This window comes from Saccopteryx leptura, chromosome 8 (genome assembly GCF_036850995.1).
Source record: "Saccopteryx leptura isolate mSacLep1 chromosome 8, mSacLep1_pri_phased_curated, whole genome shotgun sequence".
Taxonomy (NCBI): Eukaryota; Metazoa; Chordata; class Mammalia; order Chiroptera; family Emballonuridae; genus Saccopteryx; species Saccopteryx leptura.
The window spans coordinates 85,658,796-85,676,907 of NC_089510.1; the positions used below are offsets into that span (position 1 = coordinate 85,658,796).

Genomic DNA, 18,112 nt, shown 5'->3' on the forward strand with positions numbered 1-18,112 from the left:
AAGTACAAAACAATTCCAAATTCTAAAATTCTCATTTCTCTTTTGGATCAAACTTTTATATACTTTTTAAGTTTTTTATTTTATTTATTCATTTTTAGAAAGGAGAGAGAGAGGGAGAGAGAGAGAGAGAGGAGACAGAGAGAGATGGGGGGGAGGAGCAGGAAGCATCAACTCCCATATGTGCTTTGACCAGGAAAGCCCAGGGTTTTGAACCGGCAACTTCAGCATTTCCAGGTCGACGCTCAATCCACTGTGCCACCACAGATCAGGCCAAACTTTTATATACTTTAAACAAATTTCTGATGTTATATAATTAAAAACTTTCCCCTCTTGATGGATATTAAGCATTTTATTTAAAGATTTTAAAGTAAAAAAAAAAAAGGTACACAAATACAGACTACATTATGATGACCAAGGCAGTATATTACATGACAAAAGTCAAAACAAATTAATAAAGCAAATGTATAAACCAAAATACCTGATAGCCAATTTAGGCTGCATACACATAAAATGATCTGACCACATGCTTATACAAAATAAATTTTTTCTTAGGACACCATTCTGTCTACTGCCTTTTATCCCTGGTGAGTATTTTCAGAGAACTTCTATATAATATAAAAAGAATTGGCATGGCACTTAAAGACTACAAAAAACAGAACACAATTAAAAACATATTTGTAATGCAATTCTGTATAAAATATACACAGTAAATCTTATAAGTTTTTAAAAAAAGTTTTAAAAACAAAGACTGCCCTGAATAATGGTTAAAACCTCATCACAGAAAAATGCTCATTGTTTGCAACATTATTAGTAAAAAACTGAACTTTTTTTTTTTTGAGAAGATATCTATCATGAAGAAGTCATTTATTTAAAATAGTAGATAAAATTGTAATCCACTGCCTACCCCTTCTCAAAAGGTTTTATCATGAGTACATTTTCTAATATTTAACTATAGGACAAAATAAAAGAATAACTCAAAGTTTTCTCAAAATGTGGTTCAAAGACCCAACAGAATTCTAAGGTAGGCCCAGTAATATGATTTTAAACAAACTTATTCCAGATTCCAAAATTTCAGAAATAATGCCCTAGGGCCTAGGGGAAACAGCACCACCTAAAAGCAAGATCATAAGCATATTTCTGACATAAGATGTCAGAATTTTCTGTAAGTTTATGATTTGAAGTGAATACTGCTTTTTGCTTTAAAACAAGTTTCAGGTATTAAAAGAAACATATATACCTCTTAAATAAACATGTGGATGTATATAAACGTTTTTCTTTTGAGGTTTTCATTGCTTTCAGACTTATTTAAAGAAAAGAGTACATAGAGGGCCAGAAACTTTGGAAAAACTACATTTCTAATGAAACATAGCATCCAAAAATGAAGATATTAAATGCCAGCAAATTTTAAATCATTCTAAGTTAAAAACATGATAGCTTTCCTCAAAATTAAATTTTACTAAGATTGGGCAATTATAAGTAATCTATATGATTATGGTTACTTTTTAAGTCCCTTTTCATAAAAAATATTAAAAATAAACAACAGAAGGGTACTATCTCTGATATCCCTTTAAATAATACATTGCTAAATACTAATATCAATAAAACATAATCTGAAGAACTCTACCCCTGAAATGTATTCTACTCTGTATTACATGTGTTAACCTACTTAACAAAAACTTGCTTAAGGAGTTGGAACTGTGTGTGTGAGTGTGTGTGTGTCCTGAACATTTATTCATGTTTAGTATATTTCATGATTTCACTGAAGACTCTATAAACAAGGTCCAAAAGTATGAATAATGTGTTTGGGGGTAAGAAATAAGCATGTTTAATACATTGTTTGGAAGATAAATTCTTTTCTTTGTATTAAATTATAAGGAAAAATGGTAGACATTCCATCTCAACTGGATAAATGGAATATTTTTATAAGTCTGGAAATAAGTAAGTGCCTTCTTATTTAATCCAACCACAAAAAGCAACTACGAGATTTACTCTTCAATAAGCAATAAATATTACCATTGCACATTTTTGTATCTACTTTAAATTTCTATTTTTTGCTTTCTATATACTAAGACATTTTCCATCCAACTGCATCCTGGATCCTTAAACTACATTTACTATCATTCCAGTTAAAGTTCTGGCTAAAGGGACCAGCTCAGAAGCTAACCCCTTACAATATTAAAGAAATCACTTGTATTAGTTTTTAAAAAATAGCTAATGATTTGAAATCTGATTCTTAATAAAATGTGCTTATTTTTTCCCTCAAGACGAATCTGTATTCCCCAATTCTTAGCAAGCAATACCTTTTATTACCAAGCAATTTAATAACTGTTGCCTTAAAAATCAGTAATTATCCAAGGCAACGATAAAATTTAAAGCCGGATTTTTAAACACAAAGAATTCAGAAACTAACAGGTGATATAACAATTTTGAATTAATTTTTCATTCCAAAATTAAATACTGAAATGACTTAAGGAAGAATGACAAAAATCAAAAAGTCATGGGAGGCTTATGATGTTAAACCACCGTGTGCCTCAATGCAACAGACACTCTTTAAAAGCAGTGGTAAGTAGTTCCTTCAAAGGAAAGAAACAACCTTGTTACTCACCAGTAGGCTGTTAGATTACCAGTAAAACTAAATTCTGACATAATTGTCTGGAAACTAGTCTAAGTTTATTTTCATAGTTAAGCTGAGATGTATTAATTGACTCTTATAGTCAATAAATAATACAAGATATTGAGTGATTTTTTTGTAGGTGGCAAATATCAAATGGTTCATCATATCCAGGCTGGTAATGGGTTTTTCATGCATTAAGTGGCAAAACAATCAAAATGCAAAGTTGAGAAATGAGGATCAGACACATTCTTCCGCAGACATCAAAAGAGGATTGATATACTCAAAACCTTCAAATTCGGACTGATCAATCTTCCTCACAATATCACTGTTGGAACAAAAATAAATTGTCACAATCAAGACTTCAACATATTATTTAAATGATAAAATAAGATTAAGGAACAAAGAGTAAGGCTAATTTATATAAATTATGAAAAAAGTTTTACAAGTGTTTAGATTAATCCCAAAACATTTTCTAGAATAATCAAGAGTCCAGAATTTTTAAAAAGGCTAATAAACTCACAAACAACTTTAGAATCAAAAGATAGTCCAAAAACGAAGTCTGAGATTTAGGAAGGCACAAGTTGTCACAATTCTAGTTAATCTTAACTTTTGACCTGCAAACATTCATAGTTATGGGTAAACCCAGGCCTGAATTAGTATGCAAGTTAGTAGTCACCTCAACAGCCAGATGGAATATATAGGGAAGAAAAGGCCCAGAAGAAGTTAACCAAGAGGAAAAAGGCAAAGGCAATAGGAACAGGTATACTGAGAGCCCTGAATAAAGGGAGAACACCACAGACAGGTAACAGGGCATGGGGAGGGGGAAGTAGAACATTCTGTACTCTGGGCTTCCCGTTAATATCTAAGAAGAGTGAGCAGTACTACCAAATATTTTAATACTTTAGTGTACACATCACACCGCAAAGCACAAAGTCCACACATGATATAGACCTGTCCTTCAAAGAATGAAGGTCCCTTAAATTACAGAAAGCTACGAGAGAAAGCAGTATCAGTTCAATTTCACACAGGACAAGCTAAGCCCTATTCTAACCACAGTTCTACGGAAAGGGTGGTGCTTGCTCCAGCAGCACGTACACTAAAACTGGAAGAACACAGCAGCTTAAGATGGCCCCTGCGCAAGGATGACGTGCAAATTTGTGAAGCGTTCCATAGTTTTTTGAGAAGTACGGACTGGCAGCTGCAGTACAGCATGGGAAATACGGCCAATAACAGTGTAATAACTATGTATGGTGCCAGCCGGGTACGGGAAATGCCACAGGAACACCTGGTGGAGTATGTGACCGTCCAGCCACTGTGCTGTACACCGGGAATGGATACAGAATGATACTGAATGCAAGCTGTAATTAAAAAAATTAAAAAAGAATCAAGAAAGCAAAGCAAAACAATAGTTGAAAAAGTAAAAAAAAAGACAGCATTCATTTTACAAACACTTACTGAAGCACTAAGGTGTAGGAGAAAAATTAGAGGATATTTGAGCATGTTTGTAAGCAGAGGAAAAGAAGCTGAAAAAAGACATTAAAGAAGGTGGAGTAATGGAGGCAACTGACAAAATAAAATCCTGAAGGAAAATAAGGGAACAGGTCTAGGAAAATAAGGGAGAACCCCTTGTAAAAAAAGGATAGCCTTCCAAGAATAGGGAAGAAGAAAAAGGTTGAGAAGAGTTAGAGAGCAATTCTGAGATGCAAGGTGGCCTAAAGTCAGCTGAAAAGGGAGCAAGCTCACGCCAGGGCGGCCTCAATCCTTGCAGTCAAGCTAAGGCACGGTTAAAGTATTAAGAGTGATGGAGACAGGAATAGGACTGAAGGCTTCTAAAATGTCGAGACAGTCTGGATCAGCTGCTATGCGGAATGGAATGAGAATGAACAAGATGTAAATGAATACCATGCTGTTAGGGCCTCCTTGAGACAAGAGAATGAATCTGTAATGGCAGGTAAAGGTACAAAACATCCCCAAATTATTCTAAGCCTGATTTTTAAAAGATGTGAGATAAACACAGAAATACGTCAGATCATTGCTGCCTGGACTTGATAAGCTGATGTAATCCTTTTAAAAAGCAATTTGGCAATACATATCAAGAGCTTTAAAATTTTATACCCTTTGAACTAATTCCCTTTCTAGAACTCAAAGACGATCATCACCCAAATGAAAATCAGTGCAGCAGAGTGGAAAGAGCACAGGTGCTAGTCACTCAGATCTGGTCTGAGCCGCGGTTGTGCTCCCTGAAAGTTAAGTTCCTTGGCTTAACCTCCCTGAGCCTTGGTTTCCTCATCTGTAAAATGAAGATGGCAATAACTAGGTGTACAGGTTGTTTTGAGAATTAGAGACAATGAGTGTAAATCAAAGCAGAAAATAACAGTTATTGTCATAACTTATAATGGTGTAATAGATTCAAATGTCTAGTAAGTGAGTGGTTAGATAAATTATAGTATAATCCAGTGATTTTCAACTGGTGTGTCACAAGAATTTTTAAAACATGCAATATGTGAATAATTAGTCAGGGGCACTGATTTCTTTCCCAGTTTGTCAAAAAAAAAAAAAAAAAATCAGCCTGGCGTGCAGAAGTCTCGGGTTCGATTCCCAGCCAGGGCACACAGGAGAAGCGCCTATCTGCTTCTCCACCCCTCCCCCTCTCCTTCCTCTCTGTCTCTCTCTTCCCCTCCCGCAGCCAAGGCTCCATTGGAGCAAAGATGGCCCTGGTGCTGGGGATGGCTCCTTGGCCTCTGCCCCAGGTGCTAGAGTGGCTCTGGTCGCAACAGAACGACGCCCCGAAGGGGCAGAGCATTGCCCCCTGGTGGGCAGAGCGTCGCCCCCTGGTGGGCGTGTCGGGTGGATCCCGGTCAGGCGCATGCGGGAGTCTGTCTGACTGTCTCTCCCCGTTTCTAGCTTCAGAAAAATACAAAAAAAAAAAAAAAAAGACAACAGTTAACACAATAGCCATCTGGTATGAATGAATCAAAATTATACCTTTTTTTCTGTCAAATTGGCAAAAAATTATTTTTTGGTGTGCCACAGAATTTTAGTAATTAGTTTATATCTGCCACAAGATGAAAAAGGTTGAATATCGCTGGTATGGTCTGATCATAAAACATTGTATAGCCACTAGAAATGGGATGTTCAAAGAACTTTAAAAATATTTCAGTCTACAGAATTACTTACTCATCATCTGGAGTGAGCTGGACCGGTTCATTAGTAAACTGAGAATCAAAGTTGTCCAAACCAAATTCCCCAGAAATATTTGGTTTAAAGGGAGGTACCACCTGTTTTTGCTCCATCTAAAAGACATATTGGATGACAGCTCAAGCCTGCATTCTTAGAAAAATTCTACCTATACATTTCTCCTCTGCCCTCAGCTGTTTCCCACTCTTATCAAAGTGCATCTCTAGGCAAGGCGCTACAATATTAACATTGATGGAAATGACTTACAAATCTGAACACTGATGCAGGTCTCAATAATTATACAACCTGCTCCACTGAATTAATATCTAAGCTTTTATTGTTTTAAAAGCTTTTCAAAAAACATGTTAGAGAATGGTTTTAAGTAAATTGAGCTGTGATTCACTAGTTTTTCAATATTCTTTCAAGGTAATAAAATCTGGCCCAAGAAAATAATGAAACCTAATACAGAAAACAATCACAATTTACATACCATATCCCAATCAACATTTCGGAAGAAGGCGTGTGCCTGAATATCAGCAAATCCTGTTTGAGGATGACAACCCAATCGTTCCTTTGGGTCCTACGGTAGTAAGAGATATTTCAAAAGTGAGCGAATATCATGCTTTAGAAAGAGTACATCACCTTTGTGACCTGTGTTTTGTGTCTATTAAATGATACCTGTGACTGGCATCAAAAGTAAAGACAGTCTTGTGGAACCGAGTCCTCAGACCTGTGGAGTATTGATGCTAAATCCAGGGAGGTAGTGTCAGAAATAAGTTGAAATGTAGGACACACAATTAGTGTCCAGAGAGTTGGAGAACTGTTGCTGTGGGAAAAAAACCCTACACGTTTGGTGTTTAAATGTTACAAGTAAAAACAGTTCAAAATCATAACTTTAGATAGATCCTAAAACTCTGTAGCCTACCATCTGCAATAAACAGTCTGACCAGGTGGTGGCACAGTGGATAGAGCATTGGACTGGGATGCAGAGGACCCAGGTTCGAAACCCAAAGGTCTGGCTTGTGTGCGGGCTCATCTGGCTTGAGCGTAGGCTCACCAGTTTGGACACAGTGTCATTGGCTTGAGCATGGAATCATGGACATGACTCCAAGGTCGCTGGCTTGAGCAAGGGGTCGCTTGCTCTGCTGTAGCCCCCAGTCAAGGCACATATGAGAAAGCAATCAATGAACAACTAAGGTGCCTCAACAAAGAATTGATGCTTCTCATCTCTCTACGTTCCTGTCTGTCTGTCCCTATCTGTCCCTCTCTCTGACTCACTCCTCAGTCTCTGTCAAAAAAAAAAAAAAATGGATGTATTCAGATTTGTTAAGAGTTAAGAAAATTCATTTCTTCTGAATTTTATCTAATCATAGGATTTGGGAAATGATAATCTGTACAGAACACTTCTGCTCCAAGTGCAATAAGAGATTCTATGAATACTAATCAAAGAAAATTAAAAATTAGAGCAGAAAGTATAATTGGGACGATCTCCAAAGGTACAATTTTTTCCATAATTTAGTACATGGTATCTATTATTTACATTAAAAACACCAAATGTAACAGATAGCTGAGGGTAATTACGTTGGCAAAATGGAAAGGGAGACTCATCTCAGTATCTAATGTCAAATTCCTCTTTGGTGAAGAGACCAATTCCAGATCTAACTAAACAAAATGACATCTTCTGACATGTTGGAGTTTTACATTCTTGAACGCCTCCTTCCCAGTCCCATCTATGCAGATATAAACCACGAAAGACTTTTATACACGATTTATACCTTGTTGAGAAAACTCTTGAGGACACTTGCAGCTTTTACAGACAGAGAACGTGGTATGCGAATTTGTTTTTCCAAAATAACTAGAAAGATAAAATAATGGCATATTAACCTTTTACATGCCTTTAATCTTTTAATTTTTTATGAGATATTTAAAAAATTTTAGCAGAAAAAAATAAGCCATTACATATACTACTTAAGTGTCTCCTGTGCATTCCCAGGCGCTTCACTCTTCCTTCTCAGAAAGCCTCTAATCTGAGCAATGTTTTACACCATTTACATGCATGTTTTATTCTTTGACTACTTTATTGTGCCTTAATTCCCTCACCTGCAAAATTGGAACAAACATAATACCTGCTTCATAGGGTTGTTATGAGGTGTAAATGAGGTAATATTTGGAAAATGTGTGGCACATATTACTATTTTGGATTTGACTGGACATTGCCAAATTATTCTTCAAAGATGTGTTGGTTTTCTCTCCCACCAGCAGTCTATGAATTCCAGCTGTTCCACTACCTCACTCACATTGGTTTTATAACACTTTATAATTTTTCCCAAATGTATGGGGTATGAAAATGTAGTTCATTAATGTTTTAACGCACATACCCCTAATACTGGTGACATTAAACATCTTTCTACATATTCCATGGCCATTTGGATTTCTCATTACATAAAAAACTTATTCATATCCTGTGATGACCTTTATTATTAAACACAGAATTTTATGGCAGTCTTTTCACTTCTTTAGACTGTGTTGGGTGTTCCTATGATTATCAGCTTGTTCCTGTTCTGGCCAATTCTGTGTGTTCCCAATGGTGGGGCTTTTTTTTTATTTCACCTTTTGATTCCTCTTATCTTCTTGGTACTCTACTTTTTCCCCATATTGTTCTTGAACTTATGTACTCAACCTCCGGTTCATGTGGAAAGACTGTCCTCTCTAGCCAAAGGATTCCTTCCTCCAATTACTGTTTGCGATATATATACAAGCTGAAGAAAACTACATTTTGAGTATGAGATGGTAACTGGCAAATGGGACTAAAGACTTCACAGGTAGAAAAAAATGTATAGAAAAAAATCAAAGCCTCACACATTAATGAGTATATTGTCCAGATTACTTTCTTCTTTCTTATTAAAGCAGCGGTTTAAAGCACCGTGGCTTTAGGCGACCCCTGTGTTTTGGTCGTTAGACCCCCGCCGGGGTCGCGACCCACAGGTTGAGAACCGCTGTATTAAAGTAATAAACTGAGCCATCTTCATTCACGCTCTAGAATATATAATTTACAGAGAATCTGTAAAATACGGCAAATTACCTTGGAAGAGATAATCTTCCGTGTTCTGATCAGGATTATCAGAGCTCCCAACAATATCAAACGGAGACCTTCCTGCCATCATCTCAAACATTAGCACTCCCAGAGCCCACCAGTCAACACTGAAACCTTCAAAAAAAGAAAATTTAAAGCAATAAATTACCCAATTTGCATATTTGGAAGTCATTAATTTGAGATTCACTATATTACATGAGAAAGTAAACTCTAAATGCATTATAACCATTATGGTAGGCACAGAGGATTATAAAGCATATTTCATTTAACAAGGGGAGGTACCAGAAATATAACTTTAAAAAAATGAAACATTAAGTTTCTTCTCCCAAATAAATCTATAATTTCAGACTCATATCCTGTATCTAATATTTTGTTTTGTGGATATAATTAAATTGCATTTGAGACTAACCTTCCTGGGTCTGAAACTTGATCTTCTGCTGGCTGATTAAAGATCCGTGAAGGACCTTGGAATCAGATTATGAGCAGCTATCAGGAGTACCCACCATCCTCTATGTCTGCTGAAATGAAAGGTCCAGAACTGAAGCAGTCAGATGTTTTCTTAAGATTTAAGATAAACACATCCTCTGGTTCCTGACAAGTGCTCAATCTTTCCACTATCCTTCCAATTCCTTACGGAAATATTCCAGGAACTCTGAACAATCTCCCTGAGGTTCATGACTCTGGAGGCACATGGATGAAGTTTAAAATTCCTACTCTGCCACTTTCTAGTTGTATGACCTTAGGGAAGTTAAACTTTTATACATTAGTTTCCTAGTCTGTAAAATGGGAATCAACAGTGCTTACCGCATATGATTGAGGGGATTAATTTATGGAAACTATTTACAATGGTGCCTAGTAACTTTTAGTGCTTGCCACTAGTAAAACAGCTTTCAAATCAGTACCCCCAAATACTGTCAAAGTCCCACTGTCTCCAACCTCACAGTATGTGCTTTAATGTGAGTTTTAAGGGAATCAAGAAAGTTTATATTAACATCAATACTGAAATGCAATAGTATACTATAATGCAATTTGTACCACATTTAAACACCCTTCTAGAACATAGCTAAAATACCACCTATTAATTTATTACCATAATCTTCTCCTCTCAAAATTTCAGGAGCAATGTAATTAGGAGTACCACAAAAAGTGCTGGTTGTATCTCCTGGCCGTAATCCTTCCTTTTAGTAAAAAAAGAAAGAAACAATGAGATCCCAAGATTCTGTTTTAAATTCACCTCTTTTATATATTTCATCTATATAAGCTCATCATCTGTAGGTAATACATTATGCTTAAATATCACTAGCACAGTTGCCTTTATTATTAAAAACATGGATTTATTTTTTTAATTTTTTTATTTATTTATTCATTTTAGAGAGGAGGGGGGAGAGAGAGAGAGAGAGAGAGAGAGAGAAGGGGGAGGAGCAGGAAGCATCAACTCCCATATGTGCCTTGACCAGGCAAGCCAGGGTTTTGAACCGGCAACCTCAGTGTTTCCAGGTTGACGCTTTATCCACTGCACCACCACAGGTCAGGCAAATCATGGATTTAAATAGCTTAAAGAAAACATGTTCTCATGATATGTTGCTAGTTCAATTAAAATAAAATTTTCATTTAAAGTAATTTATATTCAAGTAAAACTTAATAGAAAAATTATTAGAGTAAAAGGAATCATATTTTGTATAGAAAAGAAGCACTTTAAATCCCACCTCCTAATACAACTATTGCTGGTATTAAGATGTTTCCCTTCTGGTTATTGTTCCTAAGACATAAGTTTTTTGGTTTTGTACTTTAATAGCTACAGGATGGAGAAAATTAAGACAAAACACACCAACATGTACAAAAAGAGAAACTGCACAATAACAAATGGAACAATCACCAAGAAGTTATAACACACTGTGTATATACATAACAACCCAGCCTCGGAACAGAGTAAAATCACAAAATCAGTAGAAGACGTTCACAGTCCCTGCAATGGACTGAATGTCTGTGTCCTCCAAATTCAGCTGTTGAAGCCCTAATGTGACAGAGGAGGTGGAGCCTTTGGGAGGTAATTAGCGGCAGGTCATGAGATTAGAACCCCCAAGAGGGGAGTGGTGTACTTATAAAAAGAGGAAGAGAGAGAGCCCTCCTCCCTACCAGCCAAGGGAGGATACAATAAGAAGACAACCATCTGCAAACCATGAAGACTGCCTTGACCAGACACCGGGTCTGCTGGCACCTCGATCTTGCATTTCCCAGCCTCCAGAACCAGGAGAAACGCATGTTTGGTTTTGAAGTCACCTTGTTTTGAAGGAACCCAAACTGATAACGTAATCTCCAATCATGGAAGGTGATTTTAAACACATATATGTCAAAAATGATGGATCATACGGAGAAAAAAATTAGTAAGTAGAGAGAGATTTGGACAAAACTTAAGAGCTAAAAATTATTACTAATTACATATATATAGACTATGTATATCTATATTTGTGTGTGGAGAAAGAAAGAAGGAGAGAGAGTGTGTATGAAAGAGAGACTCCTTGCATGTAAAACAGAGAGCACACAGGGTGAGGCGAAGGCAGGTTCCCAGCTGTTGGTGTGGAACGTACTACATTAATAAACAACAGTTCAAGAGTGAACTGTAGTCTGTGTACTCACACTGTGAACCTACGTTTGCCCCACTCTGTATATCCTTTCTTAAGTACACACGGAATACTGACTAGTCTTAATGGAGACCTCAATACATTTCTAAGAACAATACCACCGCTAGCCACAGGGAAATCCCATAAGAAATCAACAATAAGAGTGTAAACACAAGGGGAATAATATTAAATATACAATTAAGCATCTGCTTCTTTTACTTTACAAGCATATAATTTCTTATGTAATTACAGACTTCCTATTATGAATGACTATCTACAATTTAACTGACTGTATGTACCTAGAACTTAACCATTTCTCTGTTAAATCATACGGTACAAAATCAAAAGCAGGGGAGGGAGATCGACATTGAAAGTTGAGGCTTCTCCCCACGCCTACCCTTGCACACCCACCCCTGCTGCTCTGAGGTTCTTCATGTGTCCCTATTTGGGCATGTCCGTGGATTTTTCTTGTATAGCTCGTGTACAAGCTATTTTGTACACGAGCAAACATGACTATCATTTAAGTTGTTTTGTATTACTGGCAATGGCTTGACATACACTTTCAGGGCAGAAGTCAGAAGCAAGGGATGCAGACTGTTAACCTGTAACAGAACTTTACTAAATCATTTACTTGTTGACTAAATATCGAAATGTAGGTCCATCAGCTAAATTATCTATAGCTTAACAGAGACATTATTATTAAATTCTCCGGCAGATAATAAAAAGTACATTCATTCATAAAATGGCCAAAGTTTTTCAGTCAATAAAATCAATGTTCATAAATTATTTCAAAATAAGACTGAAGATATTAATTCCAGTTTTAATATGCTTCTAGTCATCACTATCCTAAGCACTCTTTATATAAAAATATCTAGTGAGAAAGTGAAGAAATGAATTAAATTAATTAAACCTAAAGGAAATATTTCTAGAGAAACTACATAAAAATATTTTAGGGTTTTAGATTTCCCAATAAATTGTTACAAGGAAAAGAAATTCATACAATATTTGCCAAGGGCCATATTTTAAGTAAGTTTAAAAGATTTCATTTATTCATTTTAGAGAGAAGGAGAAAGAGAGGTGAGGGAGGAGCAGGAAACATCAACTCCCATATGTGCCTGGACCAGGGAAGCCAGGGCTTTGAACCAGCGACTTCAGCATTCCAGGTTGATGCTTTATCCACTGCGCCACCACAGGTCAGACTTAGGTAAGTTTAAATACTAATTCTAAGTCATAAGACAAGAACATTCATATTTCCTGGGGATTTATTTCACATAAGCTTTAACATTAAAAGAGTGTAAATGTGTTAATGAAAGAAGAGGCAAAGTACTATTAGCAAAGTGTTGGAACAGAAGTTCCAATCCTGGTATCTATCTTTTCCTAGTCATAAAACTAAGTAGCTTGCCCGACCAGGCGGTGGTGCAGTGGATAAAGTGTCGACTTGGGATGCTGAGAACCCACGTTCAAAACCCCGAGGTCGCCCTGGCCGGTTGGCTCAGCGGTAGAGCATCGGCCTAGCGTGCGGAGGACCCGGGTTCGATTCCCGGCCAGGGCACACAGGAGAAGCGCCCATTTGCTTCTCCACCCCTCCGCCGCGCTTTCCTCTCTGTCTCTCTCTTCCCCTCCCGCAGCCAAGGCTCCATTGGAGCAAAGATGGCCCGGGCGCTGGGGATGGCTCCTCGGCCTCTGCCCCAGGCGCTAGAGTGGCTCTGGTCGCAATATGGCGACGCCCAGGATGGGCAGAGCATCGCCCCCTGGTGGGCAGAGCACCGCCCCATGGTGGGCGTGCCGGGTGGATCCCGGTCGGGCGCATGCGGGAGTCTGTCTGACTGTCTCTCCCTGTTTCCAGCTTCAGAAAAATGAAAAAAAAAAAAAAAAAAAAAAAAAAAAAAAAAAAAAAAACCCCGAGGTCGCCAGCTTGAGTGTGGGATCATAGACATGAACCCCTTGGTCGCTGGCTTGAGCCCAAAGGTGACTGGCTTGGGCCCAAGGTTACTGGCTTGAGCAAGGGGTCACTGGCTCTGCTGGAGCCCCTCAGTAAAGCCACATATGAAAAAGCAATCAGTGAACAACTAAGGTGACACAACTATGGGTTGATACTTCCCATCTCTCCTCTTTCCTGTCTGTGTGTCCCTCTCTATGTCTCTCTTGCTAAAAAAAACAAACCCACAAAACAAAAACCTACATAGCTCCTGAAAAAGGAGGAAACACAAAAAAGGAGGTAGGCAAGAGAACCAATTTAAAGACCTACTGAATAAGACCTCTAAGATTTTTCAAAGATCCTGCTTAACTTGGTTGAGAATCTCTGTAAAGATTGAGAATGTGTAAGAAACCAATATGATTTTTCATTAAGAATAACAAAAGATTAAGTAATTTTTCTCTAATAAAATCTTCCAGGCAAAACAGGACCCCAAAATTTCTTTAAATAAGAAAAGAGAAAAAAACAAAGATGGAAACAGAAAGAAAGCCTTAATTCATTTTTGTGAATGTCACTATGTAATGCATGCCCACTATAATAACTTAAAAATATGTAAAACAGATATGTAATTTATATAATAGTATACATAGTAATACATAATAATACATCTAGAATTAGGAAATTCTATGAATACTTAATGTTATAAGCATTTAACATTTACGAATTTTGTAAACATCTTTTTATATGACTTCATATGCTATGTTTTGTCATTCTATAATTTCCTTAATCATTCTTCTTACCAGTGGCCATTTAAATTATAATATTTATAAAAAAAACTTAACAGAAAATTTTGGTTATAAAGCTATCCTCACAGACAATAATATTTACTCAGAATATTCCAGAGGCAGTATTACTGGACCAAAGAATACAACCACTTCTCAGATTACTGGTACATCCCCACCAAACAGCTTTACAAAAGGTTTAACAATATATACACACACCAGTGATATGTGAGCATACCCATTTCATTGAACTTTCTCGTAGACTATTATAATTTTACAACCCGTATCTGGGATGCCAAAAAAACCCCGCTCACAACTGTTTTAATCTGTTCACTTTGTGACAAGGTTAACATTCTTCATATATTTTGCTCTGCTTTATTTTCCCTTGATAAATTATGACTCCTTTATTATTGTCATTTTTCTTTTAAAATGAGAAAAAAGGAATAAAGAATGGATGAATGAAAATAAAATAAAATGAGAAAAAAAAACACTGGGAAAAAAATGAAAAATGACACAGATCAAAAGGTATTATAAATCTGAGTAATGGTACACAGGGGTTTACCTACCAAATCTCTTGTTTATGATAAAAAATTTGCATAATAAAAATTAAAGTCAATAAAAATTTAATATAAGAAAGGGTAAATGTTTGACTTTTATACATAAAAAAGCAAAAACCCTTTAAGTGAAGATTTTCTTTTCCAATGGTGCTGAATAGATAAGGTTAAATCTGCAGTCCTATTGGACTATCTTAGCTAACGTGAACATTTAAATCATCTTCAGGCTCTGGAAGCACTTCGCTCAGGTGACTAGGGCAACCCAATTCACACATTTACATGCCTGTTGCTGAGTGAAAGTAACTGTGTCCCAGCTCCCGTGACAAGAAGAGTAGCACCCTAGACATTATGTGAAAAAAGACTAGACCCTTAAAACACTGTTACAAAAAGAATAAAACACCAACAAATAAAGGATATGTCCTGAGAATAACAAAAACTCCTATTTTGTTCTATTGTACCTTATGAAATGATAAATATAAAAAAGTTAGATTTCCTAGGGAAATCTTAGATGCATTACTAAGAGTTACAATTAATGGCAAAAACTGGAAGGAGATATGCAAGTAGTTGTGTTGAGGGACTGTAGATAATTTTTATTTGCAAATTTTTAATAGTATCACAACTTTAAAAAAGTTACAAAGCATAAATAGAAATTAACTCATTATAGCACACAACACAGAAAATACAGAATTTTGTAAATGGTTAAAACATTAGTCCAGGGTGAGGCAAAAGTAGATTTACAATTGTAAACAGAAAAATTATTATTTATTATTATAGTTACTGCATTATATAATTTTCCATATGAACAACTGTAAACCTACTTTGCCCAACCCTGTATATTTGCCTGTGCTACAATTCCAAAAAGTATCCTAAACAAAGGAGCAATCATTTTTCCATCTCTAAAGATGAAGTTATTTTACCAAAACAACTTTGTGAGCAGCTGAGACCTTTCGAATAACTAGAATTTTCCCTCACCTTACACATGCCGTAGTCAGTGAGTTTAATGTGTCCTTCTGAATCCAGCAATACATTGTCCAATTTCAAATCTCTATAAATTATCCCTCGTTCATGAAGATAATTTAATGCTAGACTGATTTCTGCAGAGTAAAATCTAAAATAAAATGAAAAATAACTGATTTGATTCAAGTTTTTAAATTGTAGTAAGTTTCTAGAGGAAGGTATTTAAAACCTACTCCCATCTGCAAATTAAAGCATTAAAATCATGTCAAAAGAATTTTTCTCCCAGTGTTTTAAGAAACAATACCAAACACAAAACTGAAGTACCTCTTTAAATATCTGAGCCCAAAACACAATTATACAAGATCCAGTATCAATTACACTCACACTTTTCATGAAGTTACTAATTTGAAAGACTCAAACAGGGGTTCTCAATCTGAAGGGACTTCAGGCAGTCCACTCCTAGAGCTGGGGTCAAGTTGCAGCTACCTGTGTACATACACATCTTCTATAGAGCTTTCACAGTCTGTATCATAAGGGACCAATGACCTCACAGAATGCTAAGACCTACTGATTGGTCTAGAATAGAAAGAAAACTAATTCAGTGGTCTCCAACCTTTTTTGGGCCACGGACCGGTTTAATCTCAGAAAATATTTTCACGGACCGGCCTTTAGGGTGGGACGGATAAATGTATCACGTGACCGAGACAAGCGTCAAGAGTCTTAGATGGATGTAACAGAGGGAATCTGGTCATTTTTTAAAAATAAAACATCATTCAGACTTAAATATAAATAAAACGGAAATAATGTAAGTTATTTATTCTTTCTCTGCAGACTGGTACCAAATGGCCCATGGACCGGTACCAGTCCGCGGCCTGGGGGGTTGGGGACCACTGCTGTAGTTGACTACTTCAACCATAAAATCTACACCAAAATTCCTAGAAAAGTAATTAAAAGAAATTATTCTACAACCATAACTTTATTTATTTATTTGTTTGTTTGGGGTTTTTTTTGACAGAGACAAAGTCAGAGAGAGGGACAGATAGGGACAGACAGGAAGGGAGAGAGATGAGAAGCATCAATTCTTTGTTGCAGCTCCTTAGTTGTTCAGTGTTGCTTTCTCATATGTGCCTTGACTGGGGGGGGTTACAGCAGAGTGAGTGACCCTTGCTCAAGCCAGGGACCCTAGGCTCAAGCCAATGACTTTTGGACTCAAGCCAGTGACCATGGGGTCATGTCTATGATCCCACGCTCAAGCCAGCAACCCCTAGCTCAAGCTAGTGAGCTCATGCTTAAGTTGGATGAGCCCGTGCTCATTGAACCGGGGTCCTCTGCATTCCAGTCCAATGCTCTATCTACTGCACCACCGCCTGGTCAGGCTACAACCATAACATTTAACATTAAAGAAAGAAGTTTTAAAACTGCCACCAACTTATTGGTGATAACCAGAACTTTTCACATGAACAATGAAATGAAAAAACCCAACCTGGTTTATGGCTGCTTTGGTGAATGTTATGACAATCTTGTTTGGAGGAATGGAATAAATGTCTTCTAGCTACTTAATTCTATGAATAGGAAACTTGAACCCTTATTCTGTACTTTGGTCCCTAGAAAAGCAAAGATGGCAAAAAACCAAAATTTGAACTTTAATATAGTAAAACTAGATTACATTCCCTACGTCCGTCCCACTGAACAAACAAGGAACAAATACTGGCTATGTTCACGAAATAAAATACCATCTGTGGCTTTGCTGTGAAGGGTAACCACTTGGTAAAGCCTAAATAAACAATAAGCACACAGTAAATTTATTTATTTATTTAAAGAGAGAAGGCAGGAGATAGACTCCCGCATGCGCCCTGACCAGGGTCCACTTGGTAACCCCTGTCTGGGGCTGATGCTCGAATCAACCGAGCCACTGGCTGCAGGAGGGGAAAAGAAAGAGGAGGAGGAAAGCAAGCGGAAGAGAAGCAGATGGTCGCTTCTCATATGTGCCCTGACTGGGGATCGAACCTGGGACACTCTATGCGCTGAACCAACTGGCCAGGGCCCACACAGTAAATTTAAAAAGAATAGTTTGGCCCTGAGGTTAGATTGAAATAATATATACCTTCTTATAAAATTGTACATTAGCTCTTTTTGACAAGAAAAAAAACCAACAATAAACTAGCAAGATTTTCACTAACCAAGTTATTTAAAAAAATAAAACCTCCAACCTTTGTTACAGACAGGTGCAAACTCATATGCTTCATTTTTTTATTACTCTTGTGAAGCATCAAAGAATGAGAATTACTAATTATGGGTAAAAATACAAAACATGGCACTAAACTTCTTATTCAAGCCTATAATCGTATCCCACCTAAGTCTTCCAACACAAAAATAATTTCCAACCTTGCATAACAGT

General features: G+C 36.8%; 1 protein-coding gene and 1 non-coding gene across 2 annotated transcripts in view; one reads left to right on the forward strand and one right to left on the reverse strand.

Annotated features, from left to right (window-relative positions):
* Positions 1-330: 330 nt before the first annotated feature.
* Positions 331-18,112, reverse strand: part of PRKCI (protein kinase C iota) — an 84,446-nt gene continuing 66,664 nt past the window's right edge. Inside the window, exons 12-18 of the mRNA XM_066347038.1 lie at positions 15,730-15,865; positions 9,976-10,063; positions 8,874-8,999; positions 7,567-7,646; positions 6,282-6,371; positions 5,792-5,907; positions 331-2,939 (exon numbers count right to left, since the gene is read on the reverse strand). Of these exons, the coding sequence (XP_066203135.1) occupies positions 2,852-2,939; positions 5,792-5,907; positions 6,282-6,371; positions 7,567-7,646; positions 8,874-8,999; positions 9,976-10,063; positions 15,730-15,865 (724 nt within the window). The 3' untranslated portion in view covers positions 331-2,851. The remainder of the gene's footprint in view (positions 2,940-5,791; positions 5,908-6,281; positions 6,372-7,566; positions 7,647-8,873; positions 9,000-9,975; positions 10,064-15,729; positions 15,866-18,112) is intronic.
* LOC136380222 (U6 spliceosomal RNA) lies at positions 3,687-3,791 on the forward strand. The gene has a single exon (XR_010746898.1). It is a non-coding gene; the product is annotated as a U6 spliceosomal RNA (small nuclear RNA).